Source organism: Urocampus carinirostris, chromosome 12 (genome assembly GCF_059441175.1).
Source record: "Urocampus carinirostris isolate Australia breed hairy pipefish chromosome 12, RoL_Ucar_1.0, whole genome shotgun sequence".
Lineage (NCBI taxonomy): Eukaryota > Metazoa > Chordata > Actinopteri > Syngnathiformes > Syngnathidae > Urocampus > Urocampus carinirostris.
Window position 1 is genome coordinate 13,400,124 of NC_142360.1, and position 23,531 is coordinate 13,423,654.

General features: G+C 39.1%; 2 protein-coding genes, 1 long non-coding RNA gene and 1 pseudogene across 4 annotated transcripts; 2 read left to right on the forward strand and 2 right to left on the reverse strand.

Moving 5' to 3' along the window:
- Nucleotides 1-4,406: 4,406 nt before the first annotated feature.
- LOC148355005 (uncharacterized) lies at nt 4,407-7,230 on the forward strand. The gene is made up of 2 exons (XM_088350191.1): nt 4,407-7,127; nt 7,208-7,230. Exons 1-2 carry the CDS (start codon nt 4,460-4,462, stop codon nt 7,228-7,230), a joined length of 2,691 nt encoding a protein of 896 aa, XP_088206317.1. The 5' UTR covers nt 4,407-4,459.
- Nucleotides 7,231-7,768: 538 nt separating this feature from the next.
- LOC148355006 (uncharacterized) lies at nt 7,769-21,551 on the forward strand. Its single transcript, XR_015852185.1, has 4 exons — nt 7,769-14,435; nt 14,518-14,603; nt 14,679-14,794; nt 21,425-21,551. It is a non-coding gene; the product is annotated as an uncharacterized LOC148355006 (long non-coding RNA).
- On the reverse strand, nt 15,742-23,359 carry LOC148355007 (uncharacterized). 2 transcript variants are annotated; one of them, XM_088349036.1, is made up of 8 exons: nt 23,274-23,359; nt 22,990-23,165; nt 22,478-22,666; nt 22,261-22,287; nt 21,404-21,519; nt 17,587-17,761; nt 17,380-17,499; nt 15,742-15,987 (listed from the first exon to the last, which is right to left on the reverse strand). In XM_088349036.1, exons 2-8 carry the CDS (start codon nt 23,119-23,121, stop codon nt 15,943-15,945), a joined length of 804 nt encoding a protein of 267 aa, XP_088205162.1. In that variant the 5' UTR covers nt 23,122-23,165; nt 23,274-23,359; the 3' UTR covers nt 15,742-15,942. The 2 variants fall into 2 exon arrangements, with proteins under 2 accessions (XP_088205162.1, XP_088205163.1); XM_088349037.1 differs by having other exon boundaries at nt 23,247-23,349.
- Nucleotides 20,390-20,557, reverse strand: LOC148355008 (U2 spliceosomal RNA; annotated as a pseudogene).
- Nucleotides 23,360-23,531: the final 172 nt, after the last annotated feature.

The window sequence follows — 23,531 nt, forward strand, 5'->3', positions numbered from 1 at the left end:
CCAAGTCAGACGCTTCTTCCGTTGTCTTGAGTTCAGAAGTGGCTTGACCATGGGAATACGGCTATTGTAGCCCATTTCCCGGACACGTCTGTGAACTGTGGCTTTTGATACCTGGACTCCAGCTTCAGCCCACTGTCTTTAAAGCTCCCCCAAATTCTGGAAGCGGCTCTTCTTCACAATTTTGTTAAGGCTGCGGTCATCTCTCTTGGTTGTGCAGCGTTTCCGGCCACATTTTTCCCTTCCAACAGACTTTTTGTGGATATGCTTTGAAACTGCACTCTGTGAACAGCCTGCTCTTTTGAGAAATTTCTTTTTGTGTCTTACCCTCCTGGTGGAGGGTATCAATGATGGTCCTCTGGACAGCAGACAGATCAGCAGTCTTCCCCATACTTGTGATTTAGTTTACTGAACCAAGCTGAGTGTTTTTAAGGCTCAGGAAACCCTCGCAAGGTGTTTCGAGTTAATTAGATGATTCAGGTGATTAGTTGAATAGCCTACTTGTATACTTTTTCATGATATTCTAATATTTTGAGATAGGATTTTTGAGTTTTCTTAAGCTGTAAGCCAAATTCAGCAATATTCAAATAATAAAAGGCTTGAAATAGTTCAGTTGATATGTAATGAATCCAGAATGTATGACATTTTTGTTTTTTTAATTGCATTACAGAAAATAAAAAACTTTATCACAATATTCTAATTTTCTGAGACAGTCCAGTATATATATAATAATTAGGTTCTAACAATACATTTTTCTGTACTTCCTCAATAGCACAGAGATTTTATATATAAAGGAAATAATATCACTCTATTGACATTTCCCGATACAGATAGATGTTACAGTTACTAGCTGATTACTGGTGGAAGGCAAAGATACTTAGCAATGGCATTCTTTTTTTCTAAAGATAAAATTGGGCAGTATCCTGCGGCACACTTGGGTTCCCCACCACACTGATTGACAGTGTTTTACTTTATGTCAACAGAATATCGCGATCCTAAACAAAAGTCAAGATGGGCATATTCTGTTAAAAAAAAACCCTCAGTATTTGCTTTTACTTTATATTAATCAGACACACACCTTAACTAAATCATAAGGTAAAATTAAGGAAATAATTAAGGAAGTTCCATGCATGCACAATCTCAAGATGATCAAATTACAGTGTAAAATGTTGAGTGATATCTTGGCTGTACTCGAAACCTGTTAGACAGCCTTAATGTGAATTTGTTCTTTGTTGATTAAGTTCAGTCTGTTGTCTGGCTATTACATGCCACCTGATAGTAACGCCCACTTGGTAATAACCAATGTAATACAAAGGTCAGACAAAGAAATGTTTTGTTTGTCACTTGATTTATTTTATTTTTAAGAAGCGTGGTTAGTGGTATGAATGCATTCAATAGTGTAGGAACACCACAGTAGTTGCAAAACAAAAACAATGTACAGACTAAAGACCATTAGAGTTGATTTTGGCCACAGGCAGTCAGTTATTTTAATTTTCTCGAAAATAAAAATTAAAGATTCAGCAATTTTGATCATTTTATTTTTTACAAATGACCTTACAATCAATCGCACACACTTTTTTTTTTGAATGTTATTCTCCAACGATCTCACAGGTAACGTTATCAGGAATATTTAGCTAAATACATCAGTGCAGAAAATAATTTAAGAGTCTGAGGGAAGTGGTAAAAATGGAAGAATGCTATGCATTTGGACCTCTCAACATAGGTGCACCACAAGAAATGTAAAAATCTGAATTATAAAAAGAATTCAGTAAAAAAAATGTAAGTCTGAAAATGTGTTTAACGCACTGCTTTGAAGGTTTAGCTGTGCAACAACTGTCATTAATTTATTGTGACATATCATGCAGAAAAATTCAACATCTCTTATGCAAACCAAAGTATTTTGTGTTGGTCACACTGTAATTGAGGTGAAGATTTAATGAATATTTAATCCCTGCAAACATCTGTTTTAATGCACTGCTACGAAAAAAAAAGTTGAAAAAATACTGAATAGCAATTTGCCAATTGTGAATACTACAAGCTCAATGCCTTTTTTATTTTAAGAGCTTTCAGTTTCCAGAGTAGAGCAACACTTTTCTGTCATGTTGCACGCTCAGTAGCCGAGGGTGGAGCATGAACAAGGGAAGAGCAAATGCAAGCATACATTCAAGTACAATTCAAGTGTTTATCATTGATGCTGGCGGGAGAGAATGAATGCACTTGTGAACATGAAGTTGATAAGGAAACGTATTTGTTTGTTTTTTCTGCATGGATATTTTTTTGCATCTTTTCAAGGTAACCTTAAATTTTTAAGCTTTCATGCTTGTGGAGTATAGAACCCAAAATTCTATTCCTACCAATAAATAATGCATTTGATTTAAATAGAATGTTATTGAACATTCAGACATTTTATAAAGAAACATGATAAATTCATCGAAATATTTACATTTTTTGGGTGACCGAAACACCTCTGCTAGTTTACGCCTAGAGTCCCTTACAACTGTAACAAATTGAAAAGAAATGCACTGGAGGTAATTTATTGTCATTAGCATTGTTATTATTATTATTATTATTATTATTATTATTTCATGTGATGTTTATAGGCATCTCAAATTTATGACCATCATATAAAATAATTTGTTCTGTTGTATCTGTTTTATTTTTGAAATCTGTTGTTGTAATCTGCCAGTTTCAATCAAGTTAACTGTGATAATTTACCAGAACGTCATAAGAGATAGCCACTTGAATTTTGCAAGCAGGATATAAATGTAGACAATGTCAACAATATGGGTACAATTTGCCTTTGCGTGCACTTTGACAGTGCACCGTTTATAAACTACAGTATTATTTTTTACCTTTTTTGCCTTTTTTGTTGATCTAGAACAAAAGCGTACATTTTCCCCCCAAGAGCAATGAGAAATAGCTTTTGAATACATACTCGTGCATGTGAACCAATTTGATATAAAAAAAAAAATGTAATCCAGGAGGTAACCATCAGTAACCAAATAAAAGAAATGAAAATATGTTTTAATTGTTGCTACATTATATAGATAATGATGGCGCTTTAAACTCCAGGGGGTGGAATATTGAAGAAAATAGTATCAGGGTTAATTATTAACTATTATTAACAGTAGTTAACCTGATTTTTAACCACGAATAAAACTAGTAGACCATTTCTTGTCCAGTAATGAGTCATGGGTATGTTTTTTGCAAATAATATTTTGAAATATATACAAAAAAAAACGATTGCATTATTTCTACTGTATAGGTATAAATCAAATGGCCAATGTTCTCAATCAGTAACAAACTAATCACAGTCCTAGATTCATCGCAGACAACTCGGACTCCAGAAATGAGCACTGTGCTACCTACAGATGATGCAATACCATTCACATCTAGAAATCGAACGAGCCCAACAAGCCCCAGCACTTTCCTGAACACTGCAGCGACTTACCACAACGCAACAACTACCATAAGAGAGGTTCAAACAACATCAAGCACTACCATTTCAAAAGAAAATTCAGAAATAACTTCAAGCGGCACAATATTGAAAGAGATAAAGTCTACAACTGCACAAAACCCATTACAAACAACCATAAACACAGTCAGTACAATACCAAATACGTTAGCTGCAACCACAGAGACTATAATGACCATGACAACTTTAAAAACATTCATTTCGACACCTGTTACATTCATAAACTCTGCATTACATAATGCAAAAACAACCATAACAACCTCTACTTCCTTGCCAAGTACCACAGAAACTATCAAATCCACAAGTGTAGCCACTCCTGACACAACCTTATCCACAACTATCACAAAATCGGGAACCACAAAAACAACAATGGGTACCCTAATACGAAACACAACTGTATGGACAAGTTATGTATCAGCAATTACATCCACAACAAGTGAAATGCCATACACGACCAACTCAAACACATCAAAAGTTCATGTCATAACAAATACCACAGACTCTTCAACCACAACGAACAAATCTTTAACAACCATCACACCAGATACAACTATGTACTCACCTGCAAATACTAAAACATCTTTGACTGAGATAACTGCTATATCGCAAAACCCAGCAATGTCCACAAACAATGCTATTTTAAAGACACACACGATTTCCACGACCCAAATCATGAATACAGACATTCCCCAAAGCCCTGAATTATTAACAAAATACCAAGGAAATATGGTTACAAAGACCCAAATCATAGATACAAGCGTATCACAAACATCCGACACAATGACAAGCATTCCCATGACGTCTGATGACCAAAGCTCATTACACACAATCATATCCACTACTAGCAAAATGCCAAGCACCACAGCAGCAACAATGTCAAAAACAACATCAGAAACACCTGAAGCAAAGACAAACATTCCTGTGAAAAACTCAATGTCGACCTTCAGTCTAAGGCCAGGCACAATATCAAAAACTCAAACGACTTCCATGACCCAAAACATAAATACAGTTATTCTGCAAACAGCTGAACTATTGATGAGCTCACCTGTGACCACTGTAAATCAAAACACCATAGTTCTCAAAACCCAAAGCGTAGATACGAGCATACAAACACCTGAGATAACGACAAGCATGCCCATGACATCCAGTGAGCAAAACACATTACACAATACCATATCTACAAATAGCAAAATGCCAAGAACCATGGCAGTGACTATGACAAACACAACATCCCAAACACCTGAAGCAATGACAAGTATACCTTTGAGAACTACAAAAATAATAATAACAACGGAAACACTAAATGCAGTCACCCCTGACACACCTGAAGAACCAGCAGTAACAAATAACACACAATATAAAAGCACACTAAGAAGATCTGTAACAAAGATCACTCAAGATATAAGCAGATCCACACCTGCAACAAGTAAAACAACTTTGAATAACATCACTACGAAGCCCCAAAACCCAACAATGTCCACATACAGACAGTCACCAGGCACTATTTTAAAAAGTCACATGACATCCACAACCCAAAACATTAAATCTGTCATTACCCAAACGCCAGAAATATTGATAAGAACACCTGTGACAAGTATAACCCAAAACACTATAATTTCCAAAACCAAAAGCCTAGATACAAGAATATCACAAACAGCTGAAAAAATGACAAGCATGCCCATGACGTCCGATTACGAAAGGTTATTGCACACAACCATATCCTCAAACAGCACAATCCCAAGAACCATGGCAGCAACAATGACAAATCCAACATCCCAAGCACCTGATGCAATGACAAGCATACCTAAAAGTACTACAAAAATAATCATGACAGCTGAAACACTAAAGACAGTCACCCCCCACACCCTTAGAGAACCAGCAGTAACAAATAAAACTGAATATGAAAGCACATTAGGAGAATCTGTAACAACGATCACTCAAGATACAAGCACATCCGGACCTGGAGGGAGTAAAACATCTTTGAATAAGATCATTACTAGGCCACAAAACCCAACAATGTCCACATACAGACAGACACCAGGCACTAGATCAAAAAGTCACATGACTTTCACAACTCAAAACATTACATCTGTTATTCCCCAAACGCCTGAAATATTGACAAGCACACCTGAGACGACTGTAACCCAAAACACTATGGTTTCCAAAACCACAAGCGTAGATACAAGCATATCACGAACACCTAAAATAATGACAAGCAGGCCCACAACGTCGGATCACCCAAGTTTATTATACACAACCATATACACGACTAGCGCAATGCCGGGCACCACGGCAGCAACAATGTCAAAAACAACATCACAAATACCTGAAGCAAAGACAGACGTAACTGTGAAAACCATCCAAAGCCGTACAATATTTACAACTAGTGCTAGACCAACTACTACCAGCACAATGGCTATGACATCCCAAAACCCAATTCTTCATGCAAGTCCACCATCAACAAATGAAACAATAAATACTGAATATCCGGCAGGAGCAAATACCACTGAACCTAGAAACACACCAAGCAAGTCTGTGAGAACAATCACTCCAGATATAACTATGTCCACACCTGCAACAAATAACACATCTTTGGAAGACATCACTACTAAGCCGCAAAACACAACAATGTCCACTTTCAGTCCAACATCAGGCAGTATATCAAAAACTCAAACCACTTCCATGACCCACAACATTACTACCGTTTTTCCCCAAACGACTGAAATATTGACAAGTATACCTGTGATCATGTTAACCAAAAACACTATGGTTCCCAAAACCCTAAGTGTAGATACAAGCATACAAACACCTGAAACAACAAGCACAACATCAAATTATCAAAACACATCACACAAAACCATAATAACAAATAGCACAGTGCAGAGAACCGAGGTCGCAACAATAACAAAAAAAACAGCCCAAGTACTTGAAGCAAAGACAAACATACCTGTAACGACCACCCACGCCCCAACTCTATTGACAAATAGTGCTAAACCAACCACCACCGGCACAATGACCATGTCCACAACTAGCACAATACCAAGTACCACAGCAGACACAATGTCAAAACCTACATCACAATTAGCTGAGGCTATGAAAAACATACCAGTGACAACCACACTGAATCCAGTCATAATAACAACTAGTGCTAAACCAACCACCACTAGCACAATGGCCATGACATCACCAAACCCAATCCATCTGACAAATCCACCATTTACAAATAAAACCATGGAAACTGGAAATATGGCCGTGAAAAATACCACAAAATCTACAAACACATCAAGCGAGTCTGTGACAACAACCACTCCAGATATAACTATGTCTACACCCGCAAGAAAGAGCACATCTTTGGCAGACATCACTACTAAGCCGCAAAACACAACTATGTCAACCTTCAGTCCAAGCACAGGCACACTATCAAAAACTCAAACCACTTCCATGACCCACAACATTACTACCGTTTTCCCCCAAACGCCTGAAATATTGACAAGCAGACCTGTGACAACTGTAACCCAAAACACGATGGTTTCCAAAACCCATAGCCTAAGTACAAGCTTACCACAAACAGCTGAAACAATGACAACCATGCCCATGACGTCCGATTACGAAAAGTCATTACACACAGCCATTTCCACAACTAGCACAATATCAAGTACCACAGCAGACACAATGTCAAAAACTACATCACAAATAACTGAAGCAATGACAAACATACCTGTGACAACCACACAGATCCCAGTATTAATTACATCTAGTGCTAAACCAACCACCACGAGCACAATGGCCACGACATCACCAAACCCAATCCTTCAGACAAGTCCGCCATTTACAAATAAAACCATGGAAACTCGAAATACGGCCGTAGGAAACACCACAAAATCTACAAACACATCAAGCGAGTCTGTGACAACAATCACTCCAGATATAACTATGTCTACACCCACAAGAAATAGCACATATTTGGCAGACATCACTACTAAGCCGCAAAACACAACTTTGTCAACCTTCAGTCCAAGCCAAGGCACACTATCAAAAACTCAAACCACTTCCACAACACAAAACGTGAGTACAGTTATTCCCCAAACGCCTAAAATATTGACAAGCAGACCCGTGACAACTGTAACCCAAAACACTATGGTTTCCAAAACCCATAGCCTAAATACAAGCATACCACAAACAGCTGAAACAATGACAACCATGCCCATGAGGTACGATTACGAAAGGTCATTACACACAGCCATTTCCACAACGAGCATGATAGGAAGTACCACAGCCAACACAATGTCAAAAACTACATCACAAATAGAGGAAGCAATGACAAACATACCTGTGACAACCACACTGAACCCAGTCATATTTACAAATACTGCTAAACCCACCACCACTACCACAATGGCCACGCCATCACCAAACCCAATCCTTCAGACAAGTCCACCATTTACAATTAAAACCATGGAAACTGGAATGACGGCCGTAGGAAATACCACAGAATCTACAAACACATTAAGCGAGTCTGTGTCAACAATCACTCCAGATATAACTATGTCTACACCCGCAACAAATAAGACATCTTTGGCAGACATCACTACTAAGCCGCAAAACACAACTATATCCACCTTCAGTCCAACACCAGGCACAATATCAAAAACTCAAACCACTTCCATGACCCACAACATTACTACCATTTTCCCCCAAACGCCTGAAATATTGACAAGCAGACCTGTGACAACTGTAACCCAAAACACGATGGTTTCCAAAACCCATAGCCTAAATACAAGCATACCACAAACAGCTGAAACAATGACAACCATGCCCATGACGTCCGATTACGAAAAGTCATTACACACAGCCATTTCCACAACTAGCACAATATCAAGTACCACAGCAGACACAATGTCAAAAACTACATCACAAATAGCTGAAGCAATGACAAACATACCTGTGACAACCACACAGATCCCAGTATTAATTACATCTAGTGCTAAACCAACCACCACGAGCACAATGGCCACGACATCACCAAACCCAATCCTTCAGACAAGTCCGCCATTTACAATTAAAACCATGGAAACTCGAAATACGGCCGTAGGAAACACCACAAAATCTACAAACACATCAAGCGAGTCTGTGACAACAATCACTCCAGATATAACTATGTCTACACCCACAAGAAATAGCACATCTTTGGCAGACATCACTACTAAGCCGCAAAACACAACTTTGTCAACCTTCAGTCCAAGCCAAGGCACACTATCAAAAACTCAAACCACTTCCACAACACAAAACGTGAGTACAGTTATTCCCCAAACGCCTAAAATATTGACAAGCAGACCCGTGACAACTGTAACCCAAAACACTATGGTTTCCAAAACCCATAGCCTAAATACAGGCATACCACAAACAGCTGAAACAATGACAACCATGCCCATGAGGTACGATTACGAAAGGTCATTACACACAGCCATTTCCACAACGAGCATGATAGCAAGTACCACAGCCAACACAATGTCAAAAACTACATCACAAATAGAGGAAGCAATGACAAACATACCTGTGACAACCACACTGAACCCAGTCATATTTACAAATACTGCTAAACCCACCACCACTACCACAATGGCCACGCCATCACCAAACCCAATCCTTCAGACAAGTCCACCATTTACAATTAAAACCATGGAAACTGGAATGACGGCCGTAGGAAATACCACAGAATCTACAAACACATTAAGCGAGTCTGTGTCAACGATCACTCCAGATATAACTATGTCTACACCCGCAACAAATAAGACATCTTTGGCAGACATCACTACTAAGCCGCAAAACACAACTATATCCACCTTCAGTCCAACACCAGGCACAATAGCAAAAACTCAAACCACTTCCATGACCCACAACATTACTACCGTTTTCCCCCAAACGCCTGAAATATTGACAAGCAGACCTGTGACAACTGTAACCCAAAACACGATGGTTTCCAAAACCCATAGCCTAAATACAAGCATACCACAAACAGCTGAAACAATGACAACCATGCCCATGACGTCCGATTACGAAAAGTCATTACACACAGCCATTTCCACAACTAGCACAATATCAAGTACCACAGCAGACACAATGTCAAAAACTACATCACAAATAGCTGAAGCAATGACAAACATACCTGTGACAACCACACAGATCCCAGTATTAATTACATCTAGTGCTAAACCAACCACCACGAGCACAATGGCCACGACATCACCAAACCCAATCCTTCAGACAAGTCCGCCATTTACAAATAAAACCATGGAAACTGGAAATACGGCCGTAGGAAACACCACAAAATCTACAAACACTTCAAGTGAGTCTGTGAAAACAATCACTCCAGATATAACTATGTCTACACCCACAAGAAATAGTACATCTTTGGCAGACATCACTACTAAGCCGCAAAACACAACTTTGTTAACCTTCAGTCCAAGCCAAGGCACACTATCAAAAACTCAAACCACTTCCACAACACAAAACGTGAGTACAGTTATTCCCCAAACGCCTAAAATATTGACAAGCAGACCCGTGACAACTGTAACCCAAAACACTATGGTTTCCAAAACCCATAGCCTAAATACAAGCATACCACAAACAGCTGAAACAATGACAACCATGCCCATGAGGTACGATTACGAAAGGTCATTACACACAGCCATTTCCACAACGAGCATGATAGCAAGTACCACAGCCAACACAATGTCAAAAACTACATCACAAATAGAGGAAGCAATGACAAACATACCTGTGACAACCACACTAACCCCAGTCATATTTACAAATACTGCTAAACCCACCACCACTACCACAATGGCCACGCCATCACCAAACCCAATCCTTCAGACAAGTCCACCATTTACAATTAAAACCATGGAAACTGGAATGACGGCCGTAGGAAATACCACAGAATCTACAAACACATTAAGCGAGTCTGTGTCAACAATCACTCCAGATATAACTATGTCTACACCCGCAACAAATAAGACATCTTTGGCAGACATCACTACTAAGCCGCAAAACACAACTATATCCACCTTCAGTCCAACACCAGGCACAATATCAAAAACTCAAACCACTTCCATGACCCACAACATTACTACCGTTTTCCCCCAAACGCCTGAAATATTGACAAGCAGACCTGTGACAACTGTAACCCAAAACACGATGGTTTCCAAAACCCATAGCCTAAATACAAGAATACCACAAACAGCTGAAACAATGACAACCATGCCCATGACGTCCGATTACGAAAAGTCATTACACACAGCCATTTCCACAACGAGCATGATAGCAAGTACCACAGCAGACACAATGTCAAAAACTACATCACAAATAGAGGAAGCAATGACAAACATACCTATGACAACCACACTGAACCCAGTCATATTTACAAATACTGCTAAACCCACCACCACTACCACAATGGCCACGCCATCACCAAACCCAATCCTTCAGACAAGTCCACCATTTACAATTAAAACCATGGAAACTGGAATGACGGCCATAGGAAATACCACAGAATCTACAAACACATTAAGCGAGTCTGTGTCAACAATCACTCCAGATATAACTATGTCTACACCCGCAACAAATAAGACATCTTTGGCAGACATCACTACTAAGCCGCAAAACACAACTTTGTCAACCTTCAGTCCAAGCCAAGGCACACTATCAAAAACTCAAACCACTTCCACAACACAAAACGTGAGTACAGTTATTCCCCAAATGCCTAAAATATTGACAAGCAGACCCGTGACAACTGTAACCCAAAACACTATGGTTTCCAAAACCCATAGCCTAAATACAAGCATACCACAAACAGCTGAAACAATGACAACCATGCCCATGAGGTACGATTACGAAAGGTCATTACACACAGCCATTTCCACAACTAGCATGATACCAAGTACCACAGCCAACACAATGTCAAAAACTACATCACAAATAGCGGAAGCAATGTCAAACATACCTGTGACAACCACACAGATCCCAGTATTAATTACAACTAGTGCTAAACCAACCACCACAAGCACAATGGCCACGACATCACCAAACCCAATCCTTCAGACAAGTCCGCCATTTACAAATAAAACCATGGAAACTGGAATGACGGCCGTAGGAAATACCACAGAATCTACAAACACATTAAGCGAGTCTGTGTCAACAATCACTCCAGATATAACTATGTCTACACCCGCAACAAATAAGACATCTTTGGCAGACATCACTACTAAGCCGCAAAACACAACTATGTCCACTTTCAGTCCAACACCAGGCACAATATCAAAAACTCAAACCACTTCCATGACCCACAACATTACTACCGTTTTCCCCCAAACGCCTGAAATATTGACAAGCAGACCTGTGACAACTGTAACCCAAAACACGATGGTTTCCAAAACCCATAGCCTAAATACAAGCATACCACAAACAGCTGAAACAATGACAACCATGCCCATGACGTCCGATTACGAAAAGTCATTACACACAGCCATTTCCACAACTAGCACAATATCAAGTACCACAGCAGACACAATGTCAAAAACTACATCACAAATAGCTGAAGCAATGACAAACATACCTGTGACAACCACACAGATCCCAGTATTAATTACATCTAGTGCTAAACCAACCACCACGAGCACAATGGCCACGACATCACCAAACCCAATCCTTCAGACAAGTCCGCCATTTACAAATAAAACCATGGAAACTGGAAATACGGCCGTAGGAAACACCACAAAATCTACAAACAGATCAAGCGAGTCTGTGACAAGAATCACTCCAACCATTCCCAGGACGTACGATTACCAAAGTTCAGTACACACAACTTTATCCACAACTATCACAATACCAAGTACCACAGCAGACACAATGTCAAACACAACATCAAAAATAGTTGAATCAATGACAAACATACCTGTGACAACCACACTGAACACAGTCATAATTACAACTAGTGCTAAACCAACCACCACTAGCACAATGGCCATGATATCACCAAACCCAATCCTTCAGACAAGTCCACCATTTACAATTACAACCATGGAAACTGGAAATACGGCTGTAGGAAATACCACAGAATCTACAAACACATCAAGCGAGTCTGTGACAACAATCCGTCGAGAAACTATTATGTCCATACCTGCAACAAATATTACATCTTCAGCACACATCACTATTATGCAGCAAAACACAACTATGTCAACCTTCATTCCAACACTAAGAACTTTTACAAAAACTAAAACCGCCTTCATGACCCAAAATATTGATTCAGTCGTTCCCCTAACACCTGAAATATTGACAAGCACACCTGTGTCGACTGTGACTCCAGAATTCAGCATATCCACTTCTGCAGCCTTAGCTGCAAGTCCCAAAACAGCAGTGACGTCTATGACTGCCATTGCATCCGGAAGCGCACTAAGTACAGTATTATCTAAAGGAATTACACTGCATACCGATGGAGAAAACTCTTCAACCACTGCAATGATAGGTAGCACAAAAAATACAACAGAAACTATACTAACAACAGTTACAACTGTGTCAAATACAATGAAAAACACAATGGTCACAGCTACTACACTGCCAAGCAACACAGCAAAAATAATTACAGCAACTAGAGAAATAATTTCCACAACTAATACACTGCCAAATACCACAGCATTTAAAACATCAACTTCACAAACATATAAGACTTCCATCCACACTATTCTACAAAACACAACCATGCCCACAAATAATACTATACCAAGTATGAAAATAGCAACAACAACAGAGATGACTTCTCCAACCCAAAGCATAAATACAAGCATACTCCGAAACCTAGAAACTATTACAAAACTTTCTATGATATCTACTTCCCAAATCCCATATAACAAAACCCTTTCAGTCTATACAAGTCCAAATACAATGCCAAGCATAGTTGTGCCTACCACAACACAAAACCCATTAACCACAACCATAACCACAGAAAGTGCAAAACCAAGCACAACAAGTCCAGCAGAAGAATCTCCAAAAATGACATTGTTGAATATCACAAGAACTACAACAATATCCACTAACATGACAAACGTATTCACAGCAATTACACTACCAAGGACCAAAACAATTTCTGAAACTACACTACCAAGAAACAAAATGATTTCCACAACGCCAAGTACTGCATTAACTGAACAGTCTCCATTGCCTACACACACTTTCATTCTTACAACACCACAAAACACAACCATACCCACCAGTAGCACAACACTGGGTACAACAATTGCAACAACAAGATTGGCAAGGTTGACCACAATCCAACGCATGAATACAACTACACGACCAAGGACTGAAACAATTTCCACTATAACTACAGTACCAAGTTCTACATCAACTGAACTGTCTACTGCAAATACACACACACCTGTGAGTCTATTTCCTACTACACTACAAAAGACAACCAAACCCACTAGAAACACGACACCAAGTACAATAGCAACAACAAGCTCGGCAATGTCGACCACAATCCAAAGCATGAATACAACCACAAGACCAAGGACTGAAACAATTCCTACTATGATTACAGTACCTAGTACTTCATCAACTGAACAGTCGACTGCAAACACGCACAAATCTGTGAGTCTATTTCCTACTACACTACAAAAGACAAGTAAATCCACCAGAAGCACACCTAGTACAACTAGAGCAACAACAAGCACGGTAAGAAAATCCACAACCCAAAGCATAAATACAAGCGCATCCATAAAAACAGCAATAACAAGCACACCTGTGACTACGCACAGCACAACACTGACTACCAAACATGCAAACATAACCACAACCATATCACAAACCCCTGTAGCAAAGACATCTGTGACTACTGAAAGCTCAAACCCTCTGGCAACAACCATACTCAGAACATCGATATTGCCAAATGTCACAACTACAGCAAGTAAGTAAATTATTTTGTAGTTTACCTTCCTCTACAATGTACCTGTGTGTTTATTTTCTATTATTGCTTGCAATCCTAACAGGCCGTTCGGCCCTGGCCCATTTGAAGATGAGGCTAAATTCTTTTGAGGATATGAGCAATGAAAGCATTATTAAGTTTGTTGAAGCAGTAAGTAAAAATCACATGTGGCTTATTGCAACATGCAATCAACATTTATCATAATTTTTCCTTTGCCCCCCCCAGTTTTTCAAAGAGCAGCTTCCAAGTGGAACAGCGTTCATTTTCAACATTACCCAAATACAAAGAACAGACAAATGAAGCTCTTTGACTTCTGCAAGATGTTGGAGTCCAATATACAGGCATGTACTGGATGTTCACATACATTACAACATCCTACTAAATGCAATCTTTTTTTTTACTTTAGTATTTCATTAAACATCGTTTTTTTTTTAATTCTTAACTGACATACCTAAATTATTGAGAACATATGGGAAAACTGAATGATAGCTTCCTTCCTCTTGGTTGAAAAGTACTGAAGCTAATTGAAAAACCTTTTGGTGTAATCAGCACAAGTGTATCATTGTTCAAGGGGAATAATTGCTTATTTATGAAGGACAGAATGGTTATTCAGCTTTCATCATGGTTTTCAAAAGTCAATACGTTCCTTTTCAACTATTTTTCATTTCAACAATAAAAAATATGAAAATTCAATGAGTAAAGCTTAATTGTCAAAGCCAGTGTTTTTCTACACAAATAATTAAGTTTATTATGGTGTAATGGGTGGTTAGAGGTTCAGGGCTCAAGTAGATAAAGCAACCTCCCCGTGTGGAGTTCGCATGTTCTCCCTATACTTGCGTGGGTTTCCTTCAGGCACTCTGGTTTCCTCCCACATTCCAAAAACGTGCATGCCAAGTTAAGTGGCCAGTCCAAATTGTCCCTAGGTATAAATGGGCAAGTGAGTTGTCTGTCTCTGTGTGCAACCAGTTCAGGGTGTGCCCTTCCCACTGGCCGAATATCGCTGGGATGGGCTCCAGCATCCCCGTGAGATAATGGATGGATAATGTAATGACGCATCATCAAAATCTAACTTGCTTCTCAATAGCTAGCTTAAGGACACACTGAAGGTCACTAAGACTGAAGATTCACTCTGCAAACATTTCACACACCAATCCTGCGATACTTAACACCTCCTAATTTCATTGCTGCTTATTATTGTTCCACAGCTTTTGAAATTATACAATATGAAAAGCGTGTATCATTTTGAGAGCATCGTGTATCATTGTAAACATGATCAATCGAAAACATGTGAATTCAAAAGTTTATTTTACACAGTAAAGGAACCATCAAAAAAATAAAAAAAATAAAAGCTGAACTTTGGTCAGTCGCATTACTTGAACTTAAAATTGCAGTAAATCTAATTTCTTTTTGTCAAATTGTAATCAATCAATCCCAATACACAAAGTCGAAAACATTCTTGGTAAAACACTAAATCTAATTGGTCCACAAATTAGGAGGTTTCAAGTCCAAGAGTAACATCTGTGTGTTCAGGAACCTGCAAATACATAAGAAATTTATTCAAACAAAGTCAAACTACAAATTGAAATACAGCTTCATCCTTTGCAGGCTCTTTTTACAAATGAACGTTTCAGTTTTAACATTTTTTTTATCTGAAATGTCAGAATCTTCCAATCATAACGGTGCCTTAAACATCTTAATGTGAATTTATAATTAACGGGACTGTGTGTATTATTTACCGCCTTTTTGTGGTAGAAAAGGAAAAAAATAAAAATATAATATTGATTTCAATATTGAGCAAACATATATAAACATATAAACATGCATTTTTGATACTCCTATGTATAAAATAGCGTTACATTAGCCTCACCTAGACGGAACTGACATAACTACCGGGTATATGTCATCTTGCTGCTGCAGATACCCCTAAAAACATTGAGAAAGTCTTGGCAAAAAAAATACAATTGTGCAGTTTTGTCCCTATACGTCTCCATAGTTTATATTCTTCCTACTGCTTTCAAGCACTCATTTTTGTTATCACTACACACTACAGTGACATCAAGTGGTCAAATGTACACACTGTCCGTTTGAAGCAAATCAAAGTTATGTTGACTATGGTCTCGCAAATTTGAGTCTTGTTCTGTAGTTCTTTTTGGTAGTTTGCTCATGATGTACGGTATCTCTGACCTGGTAAGAGTAAAGTAAAAAGACCTTAGTCAAGTCAAGTCACATTTATTTATATCAGACATGGGGACTTGAGACTTAGTGACTTGGACTCGAGTCGACTCGAGTCGCTGTTTTTATGACTTGTGACTTGACTTGGACTTGGCAATCTAAGACTCGGGACTTGACTTGTGACTTGACTTGCCCAAGAAAAAAATACTTGGGACTTACTTGGGACTTGAAGGTGAAGACTTGAGACTTACTTGAGACTTGCACATGTGTGACTTGGTCCCATGTCTGATTTATATAGCCCTTAATCACAAAAATGTCTAAAAGGACTGCACAGGATTACAATTACCTGATCTTAAACCAACATGCGGGCAAGGAACAACTCAAAACCTCAGCGTGAAGAAAAAGAGAAACCTTGAGAAAGGACCTCACAAGTGGTAATCCCCCTTCCATGATGACCAGGGTGAATCACAATTAGCATTACTATACACAAGCATAGTAAAAACACCTGAAGTGAACTGTGCAACATGTCTTTTCTCCAATTTTTACCTGGCCGGCACATTTGCCTCACTCATTGCCTGCAAAGATAGTATTGATACCTGTTTGCTCATATTTAAAACGTAAAATAAAAAAATTGTCCAACCTCCCCATTTAACTCAGCAAAGCCTGCTCAATGAAAACAAATGTTATGCATATCAAAATGCATGGTTATAACATTTTCATTTATTTAAATAAGTCAGGAATAAATAAACTTGACCTGCAGGTGGTTATGGTGGCTGAGGATATACAGAGGACCTGGTCCAGAGATGTTTAAGACCCGTTCCCCGGTCCAGCCTTCTGTCGGGGTGACTGGGGCAAGTAACACATGCTGGATGCACTGCAAAAGATAACCACAAAAACATCGCAAGTGTAAAAAGAGGACCGAAATCCCCACAGCAGGGGTATGTGGGGAATAATCGCACACCTGTAAATATGTAAAAGAAAATTTTTGCGATGCCTGTCTTGCAAAGCGTCCTCGGAAAAGCACCGCTAGACGATTCTCCATCTGTTTGGCAGACCATTGGCGATCGATGGTGATCCTGGCGTTGAGGCCCAGCGCTGAAAGTGCCTCTTGCGCCTTCTCTTGAGGAACAATGGTTCTGAAAAGATATAATACAAAATCATGCCGTTCTATTAAATGAACGCCTTACAAAGAATGCTTGTTGTCGTAGCAAAGGATACACAAGGTAGGAGGATTATTAATAAAAATGCCAGGCAAACGACCAATTGGCATACATTTAAACCTTTGTACATTTAGAAGTGCTTGATTTTATTGCACACTCCATTTGTGAAACACGATGAGTCTACAGTATATTTAAAAACACAAAACGTGAGCTTATTTGAAACCGGAAGTGGCAACTATTTACCAGAATGGAGATCTAATGCGATCGTCCGAGTGGTTTATTCGCCCACAAATTGACTCCATCCATTATCTGCACCACTTATCCTCAATAGGGTCGCGGAGGTGCTGGAGCCCATCCCAGCTATTTTCGGGCAGTGGGCAGCCAGTCGCAGGGCACAAAGAGACCAAAAACTGACTCGCTCATGCACACCAAGGGACAATTTGGATCGACCAATTACCCTGACAAACATGTTTTTGGAATGTGGGAGGAAACCGGAGTGCCCGGAGGAAACCCACGCAAGCACGGGAAGAACATGTAAACTCCACACAGGAAGGTTCGATCTCATGACCTCAGAACTGTGCCGCACACGCGCTAACCACTGCTCCGCCGTGCTGCACAAATTGACTCTTGTTTCAAAATAAAGGAGCTGTAGACTAAAATACTAGTCTTGTGTCGAGAAATATATACATTTTTAAAAATCAATAGGCGTTTTTAAGTGGAGGAAAACAGTATTCTAACGCATAAAGCGCTAGTGGATGGACTGGTAATTATTCTAACCCTGTGTGCAGCAGGAAAAGGTCCAATTTGATCTTGGCAAGAAAAAAGCAGTTTTCACTATCTTTGATCATGAGTAAAACTGTAAATGTCATCCATATCACTAGGTGGCAGCAGATTTTCTTTTTTTTTTCTTTTTATAAACTTAATTATCTGATCATGAGGTAGTACAGTAAAAGAAAATATATTCACGTAAATAACTTATCCTGTTGTTTTAACTAAGGTGTTTTAGCTTGTACTACAAAATACTAATGAAACAAATGAAATGCATATTTTAATTATTTTCTTATTTCACTGAAAAAAAAACACAAACTGCTAGAACATGGTAAAACATTTTTAGATCATTTTTGCTCATCCATCCATCCATTATCTGCACCGCTCATCCTCAGTAGGGTCGCGGGGGTGCTGGAGCCCATCCAAGCTATCTTCGGCAGTGGGCAGGGCACACCCCGGACGGGTTGTCAGCCAGTCGCAAGGCACAGAGAGACAATCACCTCACTCATTCACACCTAGGGACAATTTAGAGCCAATTAACCTGAACTGCATGTTTTTGGAATGTGGGAGGAAACCCACGCAAGCACGGGGGAGAACATGCAAATTCCACAAAGGAGGTTCAATCTCATGCCCGCAGAACTGTGCCGCACACGCGCTAACCACTGCGCCGCCATGCTCATTTTATGTATTATTTTAGTTACTCTTTAAGAAAAAACACAATGAAAAGTATATAGAAATTCAGGTTATATTTGAAGTAAAATCCTTTGTTATAGCAAGTCAAGTCAAGTCAAGTCATTTTTATTTGTATAGCCCTTAATCACAATAAGTCTCTAAGGGCTTCACAGATTAGTACACTATGTTACACAGATTATTTTTCAGCCGACAAGAAGAGTAGGTTATTATTCATATGCAATGGAGTAGAAGTGAGTTTTAAGTTTAGATTTAAACATTTCCACTGAGGTTGCAGATCGGATCTCAGGGGGAAGAGCATTCCACAGCACCGGTGCCCGAATGGAGAACGCTCTCGAACCAGCAGAACACTTCTTTGCTCTCGGGATCACCAGAAGACCGGCACTCTCAGAATAATCAACTGAAACGAATACCTCAAGCTTACTAGTGTGCTATTTGCGTTTTAGTTTCCTGCGACCTGGTTTCTTTACTAAACCAAGGTTTATGTCTATTTGGCTGGAATGTATTCGATAGGGGCGCCAAAGAATAAAGGTCAATAACCACAGCAGGTTTAGAGTCATTTATAGGTAAATCAAAGGGAACTTTTTGAATTTTTTCCTTGCCCTCATGCAGGTTTCAGTTCAGAATGGTGGTCTGTGCAGCGCTTTGAGACTTTGTGATTAAGGCAGGCAAGTCCAAAGTCCGGCCCGCGGGCCAGATACGGCCTGTGGTCAAATCTTTACTGGCCCGCAGTATAAAACAAATGTGTCCAAAAGAAATTTCACCAGTTCACCATGTGGTGGCAGTAGCCCTTTTACAACCCTCCCCATTTCCGACATGTCGACTGTTAAAAAAAAGAAATAAATAGTTGAAGGCGAGGGGAGAAAATTAGATCATTTTTTAAACCAAAATTCAAAACAACTGAGCTTCCAGAATTTAACACAAGGGCGCGCTCTTTCATGTTCATTGGAGCTCAAGTCAAAAGAACGTTTGCATGCGTGGGGGTTTTTGGGGTTTTTAAGGGTTATTGATCTATCTTCGTTATTCATTATCCATTATCCGTTATCGGTCAGTTCATAATACGCTAAAAAGCCTAGGAGCCGGGACACTTACTCTCAGCCAAAAGGCCAAGCTAAGGTCCTAGCCCTAAAGCCTTGCTGCGATCATTGCGAATGCACCGTTCCCGGAGGTACTGCAATACCGGGCCGATGCGTGGAGTGGACAGAGCAAGCTCATATTCCATCTCCGAAATGCAAAAATCAAAGATAGTGACTTCATAGAAAGTACACAAAAGGCCAAGCTAAGGACTTAAAAGGCCAAGCTAGGCCAAGCTAAGGACCTAGCATCAAAGCCTTAGGCCAAGTATTTTAGTGCGCGAGAAGCCAATTAGGCAAAGCAAAACGCCACCAGTACTGAAAGTCCCCTTTAATTTTGCTCCAGTTTGACTGTTATTTCTGTGAGCACGCTGTTTTAGTTAAGTTTTGCGGTTCGCTATTGTTTACAGTCGGCACGGTTACATGACCGCACTTCTGGGTACTTATGGGCATTGTAGTTGTTCTTTTCAAATGTTTGTGAGGAGTTCAGATAGTGAATGTTACTTTAAAATATATATCATTTAATTGATTTATTTTTTTATTCGTTACTTGAGATGAAAGCAAAGTAAATTATGTTTATTCTAGTGTAGATTAACAACCCACCGGACTGTCTGAATTGCTGAATGCTGTTGTGGATCCAATAGAGGAAATAAAATCAACCAGAGTTGTAACAACGATTTGTCCTCCTTGGCACCCTTTTGGTAGGGAGAAACCCAAAAAAACGAGCACTGCGAGTCAAATGAAAACGCTACAAAGGCGAGCTACGAGTTCGCAACACTGATTGCCTAACAATGCAAACCTTTCACAAAAGGTAAATTTATTAAAGACTTATTAAAATGTTCGAGAGAATTTGATCGGCCTGCACAAATTTCGGATAACCAAATCTGGCCCCCTTTCTGTAAAGTTTAGACACCCCCGGATTAAGGGCTATACGAATAAATACGATTTTACTTCCTGAGCCACACAAAACAAAAAATCTGTATGCTGTTAATTTAGGTAACATGATCATTTAAGATTTAAAAAAAGCAACAGCGTGATGGCAAATTTGTGCCTTGGCTCAAAAAAGGTTGGGAAACGCTGTTCTAACCCGCTTATTTCTTGATTGTAGTGGCGTCTCGGTAAACAGAAAACATCTTTGACCACCAGCCCAGTCTGTTGGCGAGTCGCTGGCTTCCACTTCATGCTGCTCAGTTTGGGACACGTCTGTGAAAGAAGATCAATGTTGATTTGATTGCAATAAATCTGAATTATGGTGTCCAAAATAAATCACACGGATGTTTTTTTTACTGATTTTAATTAGTCAAGTTTTATGTAATACAGACTACCCAATAGAAGTCATAGTTTTATTGAGAGTTTTTGACAAGTTTTACCTCCATACAGATCTCAGTACAAGTTTTCCACTTGAGTAATTAATCACAGCTAACAGGTACTGGTGTCGCTAATACTCTTTATAGAAAAAGGCAGACACCCCCCTTCACAAAATCACCTGAAACTGGATAATTGTTTAAATAATTGTCAATTTAGCATTCTTCCATTTTCTAACCATAAAAATCAATACATAAAATTGCCTAAATTGCAGGTATGATTACATGACATTAGCCAGTTATTGGTAAAAAAAAAACCAACCCTAATATTTTTATAATTACATTTCTTCAATCCTACAAATAAACATGCCTTGACAATGCCTGATGGTAGTTAATTTCCTTATCATGACGACAAACCATCATATACATTTGAAAAAATAAGCTTCTTGTACACGTAAAGGTCAACAAGAAACTGTATTTGGAGCACCTAACTTCTTAGCTAAGAGGAGTTGTGAAACAAGTCACATTGATTGCATCATGGGTGCTTCTTATAGTTTCGATTAGATTATCTGAAAAAAAGTGTTTATTAAACCAAACACACAAAAGTCAATATTTTTTTTCCAGAAGAAAAAAAAGTTACCTTAGACCTCTTGGGATAAGGAATCACCTAAAACAAGAAAGTAAAGGCATTTAGAAAGCTTTAGATGTTTTACTGTCCCAACTACTGGTACATTATATTGTGCAAGTAGATTTCTAGTAAAACAGTGTTTTAGGATAACTTGTTACAGCAAGGAAGAATGCTAACCAGGGAATGATTTTGAGCCATACCCTTAAATCTGATGTATTTAAAACCATACCTCCATTTCTATTTCTATGTCCTCTATGAAGGCAAGGGGTGGGGTACGGCCTTCACAGTTTTCATTTTCCTTGGCTGGTATCATCACATTTGGTTTGGGATAAGCCTTCTGCACTCGCTCTTGCTGGGTTTGGACCTCCAGTGTAGGTTCCTCTTCCTCACAAACAAGCGCCAGAGGATGCTCCAAGTTCTCAAGCATCAAAAAAGTAGTGGTGGTGAAGGAAAATTGTCATCAGTAGGTTTAAGAATAGTACAGAGTGGTGACAGAGTGTTGTACAGTTAGTGATATCAGACAAAACTACTGTCCTTATGTGCATCTCACCTAAACTGGTCAATCACATTTAAAAAAAAAAAAAATAGGAGTTGTAAGCAATATTCCAATAATGGTTCCAGTGTTAATTTAATGCAGACTATCTCTTAAAGCAGAACGAGTGGAGCAATTTCCTCAAAGCTGATTTCTTATTATTACTTTCCACTACGGTTTCTTGAAGTTCCCCAAAACTACATTCCTACCTGATAAACGCAACGGTCTTTCTCTGGCTGTTGGATTGAAAGCACTTGGCAGGGTTCCTCAGAAAACAAAAGTTCCATCTCGATATTTTCCTTGATGGCCAACAAAGCCTCCCTCCTTTCGTTTGGCTTCATGCTGATTTGCAGCAATTAATTTGAGAAGCGCCCTTGGACTTTCCCTAACAATTGATAGCTTGTTAAAAATCTTTTGCTTCCTTCAAAAAATCTTGATGTTTTGTACAGGATTATTTTCTCCTTACTTGGGGATTTTGATGTTCGCTTCTTACCTTATTTTCAGTCTAAAAGTGTCCTTTCATTTTATAACAAGTTGGAGCTCATTACCCCAGTTTAGCTTTATCACTACATCTGCAGTTCTGATTGGTTCAGATTTTGTACTCATGAACTGTGATTGATTGGCCTAGAGGCATGTGGGAGGTTCATTGTCCAAGCTTGATTGGATAAAATTGACCTTTCGAGAAGAAGAAAAGTCCAGTCAAAACAATGTGTGTAACTTGTTTTTTATGTTAATATGGACAAGAGGCAAT

Excerpts from the sequence above, each read along its gene's own strand:
- LOC148355005 (XM_088350191.1), top strand. The coding sequence starts at position 4,460 with ATGACCCAAAACATAAATACAGTTATTCTGCAAACAGCTGAACTATTG. Across the intron at positions 7,128-7,207 it reads CACAACTAGCACAATATCAA|ATCCCAGTATTAATTACATC; the intron begins GTACCACAGCAG and ends ACAACCACACAG.
- LOC148355007 (XM_088349036.1), bottom strand. The coding sequence starts at position 23,121 with ATGAAGCCAAACGAAAGGAGGGAGGCTTTGTTGGCCATCAAGGAAAAT. Across the intron at positions 21,520-22,260 it reads CTTATCCCAAGAGGTCTAAG|ACGTGTCCCAAACTGAGCAG; the intron begins GTAACTTTTTTT and ends CTTCTTTCACAG. Across the intron at positions 17,500-17,586 it reads TTTCTTTTACATATTTACAG|TGCATCCAGCATGTGTTACT; the intron begins GTGTGCGATTAT and ends TATCTTTTGCAG.